Source organism: Poeciliopsis prolifica, unplaced genomic scaffold (assembly GCF_027474105.1).
Source record: "Poeciliopsis prolifica strain line A6 unplaced genomic scaffold, Auburn_PproV2 SCAFFOLD010, whole genome shotgun sequence".
Lineage (NCBI taxonomy): Eukaryota > Metazoa > Chordata > Actinopteri > Cyprinodontiformes > Poeciliidae > Poeciliopsis > Poeciliopsis prolifica.
In genome coordinates this window covers 8720388-8736085 of record NW_026562385.1, presented here as the reverse complement: position 1 = coordinate 8736085, position 15698 = coordinate 8720388, and the positions used below count along the sequence as shown (strand labels likewise).

General features: G+C 41.5%; 1 protein-coding gene and 1 long non-coding RNA gene across 2 annotated transcripts; both read left to right on the top strand.

The window, feature by feature from the left end:
- Positions 1 to 1922: 1922 nt before the first annotated feature.
- Positions 1923 to 5537, top strand: LOC129363500 (uncharacterized). Its single transcript, XR_008606324.1, has 3 exons — positions 1923 to 2005; positions 4593 to 4741; positions 4846 to 5537. It is a non-coding gene; the product is annotated as an uncharacterized LOC129363500 (long non-coding RNA).
- Positions 5538 to 12827: 7290 nt separating this feature from the next.
- LOC129363675 (THO complex subunit 2-like) lies at positions 12828 to 15326 on the top strand. Its single transcript, XM_055035908.1, has 2 exons — positions 12828 to 14967; positions 15065 to 15326. Exon 1 carries the CDS (start codon positions 12929 to 12931, stop codon positions 14261 to 14263), a length of 1335 nt encoding a protein of 444 aa, XP_054891883.1. The 5' UTR covers positions 12828 to 12928; the 3' UTR covers positions 14264 to 14967; positions 15065 to 15326.
- The last annotated feature ends 372 nt before the right edge of the window (positions 15327 to 15698 follow it).

Here is a 15698-nt window from a genome sequence, read left to right as displayed (position 1 = left end):
AGTTCTCTCTCCTTTCTCCTCATCTTCCTCCTTATGGAAGGAAAAATGTCTGCCATGAAGTCTCTCACTTTTTCTAGTTTGCTTCTTTCATCAAGATGCTTTTGTCGTTCTTCTTGGTGTTTCTCCTCTGACATTTCTTTTTCCTTCTCCAGCTTTTGGCAGTTTTCCTTGAGGTGTCCAAGTGAGCTATGACGTAATCCAAGAACTTGAGCCTTCTCAGAAAATTCATGTCGACGTTCATCATGTCTCCAAGGTGCGCGATTGGGTAATCGAAACCCTCCACCACTTTCTGCCAGTCCTCATACTTGTCCCACAGCTTATCTCGCCTCTCTGTAATGCTACTCCTCAATGTCTTGACTTGGTCTTTAAAGTTCTGGATGTTTTGGATAACACGAGGAGGCCTTCCTCATTTTTCGCAATTCTTTCAAGTTGCTTGTCGAGAAGCCTGAGTGCTTGAAATGTATTGAACATGGTTGTTTTTGCCTCTTCCTTTGACGATTTCTTGTCTGGGTCTTTACTCTGTGATGACTTCCGTCGCTGTTTGGTTTTATCAATCGAATCGAGACGGGACGTACGACGTCCCGGCTTCCTGATGTCCCCCATGCTTTTGGCTCTCCGCGCTTTGCTCTTTTGCTTCGTCTCTGAGGTTGGACCTACAGACTTTGAATCACGGCGGTCTTTGCTCTTCCTTCTCTGCCGGGATTGGCGTCTCTCATCTAAATTAAAACTGACCACTGGCGATCCGGGCTGCTGTCGTCCTCCAAAATTTGACTCCTAAGTCTTTCTTCTTTTGTTTTGTCTGATCGGAAGTTATGGACCCTCGGCTTTTTGCTCTTCCTCCTCCCACTTCCACTGAAACTGGCCCGAAGTCTTGACGACTTGCTGGTTTCGTCCAAACTTTTGACTTCTCTTATTTTGGTTTTGTCTTTTGACCGTTCTTTCGTATCGAACATATTGAGATCCACGGCTACGCTCTTCGATCTCTGTCGGGAATGCCTTCTTCTCTTTGAATTGCTCTCCTCCTTTTTTCTCCCTTTGTTCTTGGGAGATGTCTCTCCAGACTCATCCACATTTTTGAATTCTACGGATCTGCTGCTTCGTCTCGAATGTAGGGATGGTCTTCTCTCCTTTGGAGTTTCACTTCTCTCAATCGTTTCTGCGCTGCTGGTTTCCGAACAAGTTGAGCTTTCTCTTTGCCCCATGTTTTCTCGTCTTCTTGTGTTGAATTAACAACTTGTTGAATTGGCAACTTGTTGAATCCGCGGTGGCCTCTGGCTCTATGACTTCTGCTTTGTGTGTCTGTTACAAAAAGCACTGCAGATTCTGTCTATGACATCATCTTTTACTGTCATATCAAAGCAAGGGAATGACATCATCAGTCACGGTCGTTAAACCACAGGCACAAAAAAGAACATAACCCAGCCCTTCAAAATAAAATATGTTTAAATGGCCAATGACCACATTATTTATTCTGAGGTGTTTCTTGATATGCATAAACATGTGCTGCAAAAAAAAAAAAAAAACACAACAAACCAAACCGAAACAAAAAACTAAGTGAAACCATCAAAAACTCGCTTATGCCCTACTTAGGTCGGGTATAAATAATTTTGCCATTTTCTTTGTGTGCAGTCAGTACTCTGCAAACGTTTGTACTTGTGTTATAGACACAGGAAAACTGTACTTTTGTATTCATTCAATTGGACTCAAATTCAAAAGTACTTTATTAATCCTAAAGGGAAGTTAAGACGTTGTTGTAACTCATTTGTAACCAGGTGAAAAATGGGTACATGCCAAATGTATTTGAAAGCCGTTTTGTTTCACTGACTGGTTGTGATTCTTGTTTTTGCCAGCATGTGGTGCTGTTGTTACAGAGAGCTCTAAAATGACCGGAAATAGAAAAACCTCATTTATGTGTCGTAGCACTAAAACGGAAGAGAAGGACATTTTGAGCACCGAGACCTATTGGAAGACTACAGGCCACCTGACCAGAAGATCGGGGTCCAAGGTAAAAGAAATGTCGAAGCTACGTTTTGTTAACGGCTCTAAGGAGAGGATGTTAATGTTGTTTTTTTCTGTTTGTCCTCCTTTAGAATTGCCACAGCCGTTTGTTTGTTTGTTGTTGTTAGAGTTTAGCTCTGATGCAAAGCTACAGCCCGCCATTTTCACGGAAGCTAATAATTGAAGCTAAAGTTTACATCAGAGAGAGAGAGAGAAAAATATTCATCTAAAAAAAATAAAGAACCTCTTTAATTTGAAGCTTTGTGTGTTGCATTACTCCCGGCTTCACATTAATTTAGATTCTTCCAAGAGTTATTGAAGGCGGGAAAGATATCTTCTGCAGCTGATCTTTCAGCTTTAAAATGTCCTCGCAATTTATTGTAAGCGTCAGTTGTTTTCTAAAAAACAAAACCCTATCTGAACTCTACTATGTGAGCAATATCGAGAGAAATGCCGTTAGCGTTTCGCCCTCCGTGTCCAGTAGATATTCTGTACAGAAAATATTCTCTGGCACAGGATGCTGTTCCAAAGCTGCAGTTGGGTCAGAGACCTTTACTGATGACTCAGCTGATTCTACTGGTTTCTGCACAAGGCACCGACTCCTCATCTGGCTTTTCCATGTTGCTTTCTTTATTTTCCTGCGTCACATTTTCTACCATAACTGGCTTTTCTGTTTCTGGGCTGATCACCACCAGCTGGTCGACTTCTTTCACAGCAGCTGGTGGATTCTCAGGCTCTTTGGGTTGCACCATTGCTTCTGGTTTTGCTTCTTGTTCTCCTCTTGATTTTGAGTTGCTGGCACATCTAAAACCTCTCTTTTGACTGTATCCATGATTGGTTTAAAATCCAATTTTGCACACAACCAGGTACACCAACAACTAAGTGTTGGATTATTTTTTTCTTCATGGAAGATGCAGATGTTTCACGAGTTGCAGGTTCTCATAATTTCACAGAACCTGCAACGCATCAGACGTTGGCCGTGGAAAAGGTTTGTTAGGGATGTGTGGGAAGTGTACTTTAATGACATTATACTGATAAGTGTTGGAAATTCTGTGCAAAATGTGCGAATGATGTGTGAATTTGCGACAATAGATTTGATAGCATCATGGAAGCTTCATAGATGGCGTCTCGGGAAGGCTTATATTCTCAAGCTCTGCTAAAAACTGTACTTTAAGCAACATGACTATTCATGGAGAATCAAAATGGCTGCCGGGGTGACACACAGCTTGGCAGGCTCTGTGTGGGTGCACAAAAATCCTTTAATCACATCAAAAGGACTCGGCTCTTACCATCAACTTGCATTTTTGTTTTCCTGATATGTTCTTATTTGTTTTTATGTCTATCTGGTCTGCGAAAAAGGGATAATCAAATCCAGCAAAAAGGAGTCAGCACGTTCTCTACACAAAGTTACTGGTCTATGGACATGCTAAACCTCCTTCACATTGTTGTGAAAAACCATCATGTATTCTAAACCCGATAGACCAAAAATGTGCAAGCGCACGAGCAGTAAATCAGCGTTCCAGGTTAAGAGTTTACTGCAGATTCTCTCTAGCTCACACAGAGTAAAAAATATACATATAATCTTAAATATATAATAATCACGTCTCTATGAAATGCCAGTTGCACAGAAACGATCCACTTTCTCCAGCTATCAAGAATCTTCTGTCATATTCTAGGCTGGATGGCCAACAACTAGCCGAGTTTGTTTCAATAGATTGCTTTTTAGGGGGCGTTAAGGAACAGACCACAATTTCTAATATGGAAGAGGTCAGAGGAAATATATCTGCCTAATGCTACGTTTTGGTGTGTCGGGATCATGGTCCTGTTGGAACGTCCAACTGCGTCCAAGTTTTATCCATTTTGTACGACTGGAAGCCGAACAAACCCTCAGTTTGATACTGTCACCATGACGCCTGATTGTTCTAACATTATTCTCATAATTTCTGATAAACAGCTGATAAACAGCTCAGTCTTTAAGAGTTCTCCTGAAGGCAACACCCTGTCAGTTCATTGAGCTTTGAACACCTGGGCTTTTCCTAACCAAATTAGGACGCCGAGGGTCACATGGTCAAAGCTTGGACACAATCGTGTTTGCCCCAACGGCACATTGATCCTGAAAACACAGCAAAACCACTTTTGGTGTGTTTAAAAATTAAAACCCACAGGAAACGTTTGACAACGCTTTCGAGTCCATCAGCAGGAAACGAACCAGTTCGAACAAACTCAGCTGACTCTGCTAGGAGGAATGGTCCAACACCCAACCAAAATTATGCCAGAAGCTAGTTGATGATTTCTAGGTTCAACTCACTAATGGAACAAACTGTATCTCCAAATATTATCAAGGGGTTCAAATACATCCTTAAAATGAATTCCTTTTGATGGCGAGGGTAGGTAAACTTTTCACTGGAAGTGCAACAAACTGAAAGTACATAGAAACACAAATTGATCTCTCGAGGATTCTGATGAGTGAAACCTCTTCTTGAAAATGTTCTTGTTCACAACATCGAAGGAGAAGTCTTCATAAAGGAAAATGTCAAAAGTAGGTTCAAAATGACCATGTTTCTGCCTTACACTCATCATTTCCGATCTGCCAGTCTCTGCAGGAGTGCAATGACCGTGTCCTGCTTGGAGGACAGCAGCTCCAAGGCCGTGGCTATCCTTCCAAGAGACTCTGACATCCGCACCTCCCTCCTCTCCGCCTCTTCTCTCTGACCTCCACCCTGCGCCGAGCCACCCGATCCAGGTAGCCCTGCTCTTCATGCCTCTTCAAGACCTCCTTGAACAATCTGATGCTGCCTTGCTCCTTGCTTCCTTTCTGGTTCTGCCCCTCTGATCCCACACTCGCAGGTGTAACAGTTGTTTCGGTCTGCGATGGACTGGCAGCGGCGCTACTCATGATCTGGCTGGTGGCGGCTCCCAGACCGTCCGTATCCAAAGCCCCGGTCCCAGCAAAGTCCCCATTGGGGCGGATGATGGTGGTGGGCTGTGGAAGCTGCGCTGGTTTTGCTGGGATCTTTGTTGAAGGAATGGCCAGTGAAGAAGCTGTACTGCTACCTTTGTTCCTTTTGTTGCTAATGATCTGCGAGCCAATAGTATCACAGAGCGTGGCGTCCATGAGCTACAGAGAGAAAAGGAAAACCACAAACTATTTTTATTCACGACACCAGGATGAGCAGCTGGTCATCTACCATGTAAAATTAACCTAATTAATATCCCTGAGATCTCTGTAAAGCAGGAAGATACTGCCTTGAGTTTTGTCTCTGGAAATTTTGAATGACTTTTACAGACAATACAAGATAGATATCTTTAAATATATATATATAGACACAAAGGTTTTATCTCCCGGATCGCATCGCTGTGCAGAAGACGTGAGATCTTTTAACATTATGAGCTCATGCAAAGTTTAGAAACCTTTCTGTTGCACAGAGCACAAGAATTCCTGCACATTTCCTGTCACTTTCCCACACTCACAATTGTCAGAGTTGTTCATCCACAAAGGTTGAGTTACTTTATAAAATAAAGTGCTTCTCCAGTGTGAAGAGGTTTTATTCGTATTAAATGATGTTCCTTTATGTGTCATATAAATGTAATGTTTTTTGAATCATAGTCAAGGTGTTTTTCTGTGCAGCTGGAAACGGTGTACAAACTAATGAACCAAGATGTGTCTACTGCAGTAAGTTTCCAGGGTTGCTGAACTTCCCCAGACAGTTATTTGGGAACTCGCTGTTTTTCCCGTGGCCTTCCCTGCATGGAGATAGAGTGTTTAGTTTTCACCTCCCATAGACATTACAGTGAATGAGCACACAAGGTTTTGTATGTTTTCCTTTGTTTCTTTTGTTTGGTCTTCGAAGATCGAGTCTCCGTCTCGGTAGTAGAGAGAGATGAATAAAGTAACTATGCAACTCTGGGTTCCTCAGAGCGGATCCTAATTTGTGCCTAATGCAGTGTATTTCTTGCTCTCCGTCTGCAGATGTTTTAAAGATTGTTTTTGCTCCCTGACTTTTGTCTGGACCTCAGTCTCTGAATTGTGGACTTCACAATTTGCTGCGTTGGCCGGGAACCTTCGCTGGTTCATGCAAGTCGGTGGACCTCAGGAGAGGGCTGATCACCAAACCTTCAAGCTGGTTTTCCTCCAAACCTCTGGCAGGTCTGGCTGAGAAAAAGAGGACTCTTCTGGTGCTCCACCGGGTTGGATCAGCCACGACAGGATAAAAACAGAGCTGAGAGGGGCTGCAAAACATCTTAAGGTTTGTAGGTCTATTAATTTAGACTGAGTTTGTAGGTCTATCAAATTAGACTGAGGATTGAAATAAACGTTTCAAATAAACGTTTTAAATTGTAGGAGGTTTGCAGAATAACAATTAGAGAATGGGGAATTATGTGTTCAGTATTTGTCACAATGGCATAAATTTGGATTTCCTATTCATGGGTTATTTGAACCCGAGTTTTAGATAGTAATTTACTGCTACAGAAACAACAGCTGCTGGGAAAAAAAAAAAAAATCTCACTTTTACAAATAATGCAAGAACACACAGATACACTCAGTCTGGAAATAGGAATAAAAAAATAATTAAAAAAAATTTAAAAAACCCACGCACAACATAGATTTCAGATGGTTCAGAAAGCTGAAGAAAGAAAAAGAAACATGAGAAATCAGCTGAACAAGATGAGAAAAATAATAAAACTAATGACTGTTTTTCTCTCTTCCCAACATGTCAACCTGCTGCGATGAGCTTGCATCCAGCGGCACCAACGGGTTCACCTGACATCGCTAGACTCTATCCAGCTCTTCCTCCTTACCAACCATCAGCCTCACTGAGGAAAGACTTTTTTTTTTTTTTGGGACATTGATGACCATTATCCCTACGGCCCGAAGACAGAGGAGGAAGACACTATGCCTCCCCTGGAGGGGGAAGAAGAAAAGACTGTTTTTACTCCAGTTGCTGAGAAACTCTACAACACCAGCCTACGCCTTCACCAGGTGCTTCGACTGATCTTCAGTGTCCCATGTATGGACCGTGAGGTTGAAGAGACCCAACTACACAATTCTGCCAACTCACCCTGCTTCATCAGGCTGCTCTGAACAGCCACAGCAAGGACAGTATGGACAGTATGGACAGTATGGACAGCCACAAAGCAACACACTGCCTGATGTTTGTTTTATCTGTGGTCAACAAGGACGTTGGGCCAGAGACTGCTTCCAGAGACGATTCAGAAACAACCAGGAGGCCGTAGGTTGCACAGAGGCCGAGGAGGAAGATTTGATGGACTTCCCAGAGACTTCCCAGATGGGTCGAGTTTTTTCTTTAAGAGGTGGATTTACAGGACATCGTGGACGGTATTCCAGCTAACTAGACCCGGTGCCGTTGGAGCAACCTCTGGTTCAGCAAATCACAAGTACCAACACACACAACACATATGTAAAATATACAACTGAAATACACCAAGTCCTCCCCATGCTCACTATTTCTGTCTATTGAATGTTCAGACACGGGGCTCCGTGTCCAAAAAACAAACTCCAACTGACTTAATTTGTTCAAAATACCAAGTCTGCTCTACATTTTTGAATGGTTGATTACAGACCGACAATCTGACGCCATTTCACAAATGGCTCGTGAAAGAGTTCCTCCCACTTCCACTGTGATGTCAGTAAAATGCCTTCATTGCACAGCTCACATGTCCATAGATCCAGCTGATGAGCTGAGTGACTCCTCCCTTCTGACACGCCCGTCTTTGCTGCATGCAACTCACATATGCTGGTCCGCTGAGACCTGCTTTTTGCTGATTGTCACCTGAGCTTCTTCACACTGACTGATTTTTTATTTCCTCATGTCTCTGGCAAAACATTCAGGAGACGGGTGGAAAACTTTTGGCCCTCTAGCAAAAGGAACACATGAAACAACTGATTGTATATGTCTCTCAGAAAGTATTTATTTTTCGCCAGCCACATGATTTGTTATCCCTTTCATCTGACCCTATTTTTTAGCTCCTTGCCTGCCCATTTATGGGTTTCTTACAAATATGATGTGGCCTTAATAATAATAATAATATTAAATAATAATAATAAAAAATGAAAAACAAATTCACATAGTGCCCAAATCAAATTGTCACTATCCCAATCAAAAACAATACCCTTTGAAACCAGAAGCTGTGAAGAAACTCAGAGCTTCTGATCAACCTGTTGAGTGGAGGTTTGTTCAAGATCTTAGAGAAGTTAACAGGTCTGTCATTGCCAGAGCAGCTATTGTTCCAAATCCAAACACTATTTTGTTACAAATTCTAACAGGCAGCAGGTTTTTCACAGTCATTTATTTAGCAAGTGTTTTTTTCAGTGTTCTAATTCACCCAGAAAGCCGGTTCTGGTTCACTTTTCAATTTAACAATAAGCTCTACACATATACAAGACTTTGTCAGGGCTACTATGAGAGTCCAACCATTTTTCACCAAGCATTAAATGACAATCTTTCACATTTGAAACTTCCACCACAAACAGTTTTTTTTGTAGTATGTTGATTTATTATTGGCAGCTTCCAATCATGATGTGTGTTTCTGTAAGCATGAAATTACTCGATTTTTTTTGGCATTATCTGGTTATAAAAAGAAAGAAGAAGAAAAAGTAAAAATAAAAAAAAAACGTAAAGAGAAAAAGAAAAAAAAGTCAGAAAAAGCAAATTGCAGTTTGTGCGGCCATCTGTGACTTTCCTGGGTCATGTGATTTCCCCCAAGGGCAGAGCTTTATGAAGGATTCGAACTAATATGGCGTTACCTCTCCCTTAAAAAAAAACAACTATTGTAGGCATTTCATTCCAAGTTATGCTGAGATTGAGAAACATCTGAGAGAAATATGACAAGGGATTATTGGATTATTAATGAGCTCACACATTTTACATAGGATTGAAGTGAAATGTGAATTGAAGTTGGTTTGACGTCATTCAAAGCGCTGAAAAAAATACCTGCAGACACCTCCAACTCTGGGATTTTTCCCGATCTGTCCTGAATGTTTTATAGATGGTTAGATGAGAAGGGTATTTTTTGTTTTGTTTTGCTCCAAAAACCTGATTACAAATTGAAACTGGTCGCCTATTTTCCAAATTAGATCCTGTAGCAGCCGCATTGCTACGATGTTTGCACGCAGTGGCAAGTGCAGAAGGGGCTGTTATGGCGTCTCGAGACATCGTGGTATTCTAATCTGATTTTGTACGCTTCCCACAGAGTCACACTAATTTTGAGCACCTATCTGCTGTCAGATAGGCTGCGTTATATACGCGTGGGTATACTATATCATATTTTGGTTGCATTTCAAATGAACAGAGGGAAATTCCTATAACATACAGCTGTAATAAATTTGAACTTAGACAGATTAAAATACCTTTCGTTGTCCAGGAACTATCAGTTATAACAAAACAGTTTTTTTTTTATTAATGAAGCGCTTCAGCAGAAACATGATAAATTAGTTGCTGTAATTCTAAATTATGTTGAGATCTCTTCTGTATGTGTACACAAAGCTGAACTTTAAAACAGGATCCTGTCCATTAGTTTAATTTAAACATTAATATGTTGTTAAAAGTAATTTTCTCTATTGAAGCTTCATGTAAATTTGGTCATTTCAATTTAAGAAAATATGTATATAAAATGAGGACTGACTGTAAATATTTGACTGTAAATGCAAATTTGACTGACTGACTTCTGATGGCGTTCAACGTTTGATTGTGTCTGTTTCATGTTGGAGTGAATGTTTGTTGACATATAATGTTTGTCTACATGTTCTGTGTTTAATAAACATTGAACTAACATGCGCATGCAAAGAAGATAAAAACACAATCTTATTTGCAGGATTTCTCAAACACTGGAATGGGACCACCAATGAAACCTGGAATTATTTTAATAACAGATCTATTAAAGATGACAGGCCCAAGGAGGACGACTTGTGCCGGCGAGCAAATCATCACATAACCTGCAGCCTGGAGATTTTGTTTTTATTAGAAATTTCAGGAGGAAGAACCGGCGTTCCCACTGCTGGCTGGGACCGTTTCAAGTGCTTTTGACACACACCGCTCTTAAGGTCGCGGAGGGGTCCACCTGAGTTCACGCCAGCCACTGTAAGAAGTTCACATCCTGCGGGTTCCATCGTCACATCCTGCGGGACCAGTCCAGAGCCTAGAGAACGAGGCTCCACCAAGCACCTTGCCAACACAGCTCACTCAGTAGGTTGGACCACGCCTAGCTGAGGCAGCATTAAGAACATGGACGGGCCGAGGCAGCATCGCAGAACACCGACGTGGATTAAGGATGCCATACTATGCTGGTGCTTCCTCTTGATATCTGTGGTAATGGCTCTAGCCGTCTGGTACCTCCTGCCGGTCCGGAATGCAGCTACAACAGATCACACGCCTGCAGTTCCAATAGGCCCAGCAGTACTCAACAGGAGCAGACGCTCTACCAACCGTGAGATACAATCGTGTGGAGAAAAGCAGGCTTCAAAAGGGGCATTCAGGTGTGTGTGCCCCCTGCTTCTTCAGTTGGCCTCATGATTCTATGGTCAGCCTTGAACACCAATACTGGATCAGATAACAGACAGAAGTACAAAAAATGTAAGTGGTACATGACGAATGAGGTTAGGATCACGTCCTGGTCTGCACTCGTAGCAGATGAGGGAAACATCTGGACGCTGAAATGGGGAACGACTCCCGACGCCAGACACCATATGAAACTTTTCACGATGGCTAAGACAAGGCAAGGACTACACATCACGGTAAACACAGCGAAAGGTTCAATCATACCACCCTCATCTTTGCCCATATTGTCTAACTGTTGGAGGTTTTACCCATGTGCTCATTCATCAGGAAAGGATCCACAATTTATTTTTGTTCTTTGTGAGGGGGGGATGTTACTGTTGTCTCACCATATTCTCCCACAGGTATTACTGTTCTGGACAAACTCATGGCTGATGACTAGTTCAGAGTAATGACAGGTATATCATTTTCTACAAATAATTGGTTATTATTGGCTGAAAGTGCTGCGAATGTATCTAATACTGACTGTGTTTGAAAGTGTTCTTGATGTCATGACTAAAACTAATCCATCTTCCCATTGTAGCCAGTGGGACAGTGTTTACTCTCTCACTAAAACTGATCTTAGAAAACCAGTGTTTTCAAAAACTGTAGCAAAGGCTAATTTCACGTGCATTATTATGACCGGAACTCTTAAATTAGGAAACTCTCAATTCACAAAATTGTTCAAATATAATTCGGGTGCCAGCAGATTTTAAACCAATTTCCAGAAGCGATGTTTGGTGATGGTGTGATTATTACAGATTATTTGATGGGCTACCAAAAAACTCAGCTGGCCTGTGTGCACTCGTAACACTCTTGTTACCAGTTTCTATTTATAGGATGCAGGTTAAAGATGTGACTAATGGTCTGGACCGTTTCCGGTTTCTCTTATCTAACTGGTAACATACAACGAAAAGCCCTCCTTAGAAATTTATGTAAGTTCCGAGAGACACCAGTTATATTAGTTTGGATCTTTATCTAAGTGAATCTACTCTAAATGTTCATGCTGTATCTAATATTTCATACATCTAAAGGTTAACTATCTCTATAATTATGCTAGCTACACTTCTATTCTCAACACCCCCTTGCAAAAAACTGCATACTTTTGCCCGGTTGGATAATAATCCTGTGCAGTCGTCCGTTTCTGATTCTGTCTCAAATGCTTTGCTGACTACAAGTGTGGCCCAGTTCCATGATGTTGAATTTGTTCTGCAGCGACCAAGATTTTCTCATTATCCCAATACAAGTAAATTGACACTTCCTTTTGATTTTTATCTTTAATGTGAAATTTTTGCTTCCAGGTTTTTGCTTTGCTTAATGTCACAAGAGGTCAAAACACTGGCTGAAACACTCCTATGATGTTCATATTTGCAACCATTATTTGATGGCGAAGGTGATCTGATGTTTTGTGTTTCTCAACCTGTTTTGTTGCATTACTCTATTATTATTTCAATTTATACTCATTTTATATTTAATTCATTTTATCATTTTATCAGTTGCTTCATTTTACCATTCAAGACATTTTATCATTTATGGATTTCATTCACTTGATTGTTTTTTGCTCCCTGAGAAGAAAAAAAAAAGTGTGAAATTGTGAAGAGGTTTTATTCGTATTAAATGATGTTCCTTTATGTGTCATATAAATGTAATGTTTTTTGAATCATAGTCAAGGTGTTTTTCTGTGCAGCTGGAAACGGTGTACAAACTAATGAATCAAGATGTGTCTACTGCAGTAAGTTTCCAGGGTTGCTGAACTTCCCCAGACAGTTATTTGGGAACTCGCTGTTTTTCCCGTGGCCTTCCCTGCATGGAGATAGAGTGTTTAGTTTTCACCTCCCATAGACATTACAGTGAATGAGCACACAAGGTTTTGTATGTTTTCCTTTGTTTCTTTTGTTTGGTCTTCGACGATTGAGTCTCCGCCTCGGTAGTAGAGAGAGATGAATAAAGTAACTATGCAACTCTGAGTTCCTCAGAGCGGATCCTAATTTGTGCCTAATGCAGTGTATTTCTTGCTCTCCGTCTGCAGATGTATAAAAGATTGTTTTTGCTCCCTGACTTTTGTCTGGACCTCAGTCTCTGAATTGTGCACTTCACACTATTTAAACAGATTTTATTTTGAAGGGCTGGGTTATGTTCTTTTTTGTGCCTGTGGTTTAACGACCGTGACTGATGATGTCATTCCCTTGCTTTGATATGACAGTAAAAGATGATGTCATAGACAGAATCTGCAGTGCTTTTTGTAACAGACACACAAAGCAGAAGTCATAGAGCCAGAGGCCACCGCGGATTCAACAAGTTGCTAATTCAACAAGTTTCTAATTCAACAAGTTGCTAATTCAACAAGTTGCTAATTCAACACAAGGAGACAAGAAAACATGGGTCAAAGAGAAAGCTCAACTACTACGGAAACCAGCAGCGCAGAAACGATTGAGGAAATTAATGATCCAAAGGAGAGAAGACGATCCCAACATTTGAGACGAAGCAGCAGAGCCGTAGAACTCAAAAATGTGGATGAGTCTGGAGAGACATCTCCCAAGAACAAAGGGAGAAAAAAGAAGGAGAGCAATTCAAAGAGAAGAAGGCATTCCCGACAGAGATCGAAGAGCGTAGCCGTGGATCTCAATATGTTCGATACCAATGAACGGTCAAAAGACAAAACCAAAATGAGAGAAGTCAAAAGTTTGGACGAAACCAGCAGGCTCTCAAGACTTCGGGCCAGTTTCAGTGGAGGTGGGTGGATGAAGAACAAAGGCCGAGGGTCCATAACTTCCGATCAGACAAAACAAAAGAAGAAAGACTTAGGAGTCAAATTTTGGGAGGATGACAGCAGGCCCGGATCGCCTCTGGTCAGTTTTAATTTAGATGAGAGACGCCAATCCCGGCAGAGAAGGAAGAGCAAAGACCGCCGTGATTCAAAGTCTGTAGGTCCAACCTCAGAGACGAAGCAAAAGAGCAAAGCGCGGAGAGCCAAAAGCATGGGGGACATCAGGACGCCGGGACGTCGTACGTCCCGTCTCGATTCGATTGATAAAACCCAGCAGCGACGGAGGTCATCACAGGGTCAAGACCCAGACAAGAAATCGCCAAAGGAGAAGGCAAAAACGACCATGTTCAATACATTCCAAGCACTCAGACTGATCGACGGGCAACTTGAAAGACTTGCGAAAAATGAGGAAGGCCTCCTCGTGTTATCCAAAAACATCCAGAACTTAAAGAACAAAGTCAAGACAATGAGGAGTAGCACTACAGAGAGGCGAGATAAGCTGTGGGACAAGTTTGAGGACTGGCAGAAACTGATGGAGGGTTTTGATTACCCAATCGCGCACCTTGGAGCCATGATGAACGTCGACATGAATTTTCTGAAAAGGCTCAAGTACTTGGATTACGTCACAGCTCACTTGGACACCCTCAAGGAAAACTGCCAAAAACTGGAGAAGGAAAAAGAAATGTCAGAGGAGAAACACCAAGAAGAACGACAGAAGCTTCTCAATGAAAGGACCAAACTGGAAAACGTGCAAAGCGGCATCGAAGACATGTTTCCTTCCATAAGGAGGAAGATGAGGAGAAAAGAGAGAGAATTGCACTTAAGCACCACGGGAACAGAGACACAATCCCACTACGAAGCTTCCAAGAAGCTATCAAAGCTGTTGTCGCAAATTCACACATCATTCGCACATTTAGGAAAGAATTTCCAACCCTCATCAGTATAATGTCATTAAAGTACACTTTCCACACATCCCTAACAAACCTTTTCCACGGCCAACGTCTGATGCGTTGCAGGTTCTGTGAAATTATGAGAATCTGCAACTCGTGATACATCTGCATCTTCCATGAAGAAAAAAATAATCCAACACTTAGTTGTTGGTGTGGGTTTCACTGGGTGAGCCAGGTTTATCCCACATGTCTCCATCCCTTTTATTGATCTCTGCCATGAGGAAGAAGATGAGGAGAAAGGAGAGAGAATTGCACTTAAACAACAAGGGAACAGAGACACAATCCCACTATCTTTAATCTTTATTAAGGACAGTGCACATTAATGAACAATCAACACTACTGTATAGACTGTAAATAAGCCAGATTATAGCATAATTGCTAATTTCCATCTGTAGTCCTAGACAAGGAGACCCAAACAACAAAACAACAGTTTCAGGTGTTTTTTAAAAACATTATAGGTGGAATACTCTCTGATCGGAGCCGGCACACTGTTCCAGAAGTGACTCCCTCTGACTGACAGAACCGTTTGCCCAAATGTTGTTTTCCTGTAAGGGATTCCAGGTCTCCTCTGGAAGACGCCCTGGTGCCAAGACCTCGCTCGGCTCTTTGCTTAAAATATATAGCAAGCAGAGGTGGAGCGAGTCCATGAAGAACTTTTTAAATAAGGCAACTGTTTTTAAAATGAATAAAGTTTTCAAAGGTAAGCCTATAATATTTTTCCAAAATATGACACTGATGATAAGACAGAGGCTTTTGATCAAGAATTTTAATCGATTTTTTGAATATCATTTCTATAGGTTTTAATAATGTATCTCCAGTGAGTGACCAAGTTGTGATGCAGTGATCTGTGTGTGAAAATACCACTGAGTGCAGGAACATTTTTGCGGAGTTAATTGTCATTGATGGTCTGATTTGTTTAAAGTTACTCAGATTAAATTTGATTTTATCTGCTGTGAGTTTAATGTGTTTTTTAAAGGACAGTGTTGGATCCAGTGTGACCCCGAGGTACTTGAACTCCTGCACAAGGTCAAGCTCTGTTCCCCCCAGGAACACATGGGACCGCTCCAGTTTTATGGGGTTTTTTGTGAACATCATTGAAACAGTTTTCTTTTTGTTCAATAATAAAGACGACTGTAAAAACCAATGCTTTATGTCAAAGTTGATGAAGCTTCCTGGGTGCTTTTAGCAGATGTAAAGATAACCGCATCATCAGCATACATTTGGAAATGGACATGTGAACGAACACACATTTGGCAAGTCATTTATATACATGGAAAACAATATTGGTCCTAAAATAGAGCCCTGGGCGCCCCTGCTGGACATTGAAGATATGACGAGATTGTGCCCCCTACGCTCACAGATTGTCTCCTGTTAGACCAGTGCTTCTCAATTATTTTCCGTTACGCCCCCCCTAGCAAGAAGAAAACTATT

Coding starts and splice junctions, on each gene's coding strand:
- LOC129363675 (XM_055035908.1), top strand. CDS start 12,929: ATGGGTCAAAGAGAAAGCTCAACTACTACGGAAACCAGCAGCGCAGAA.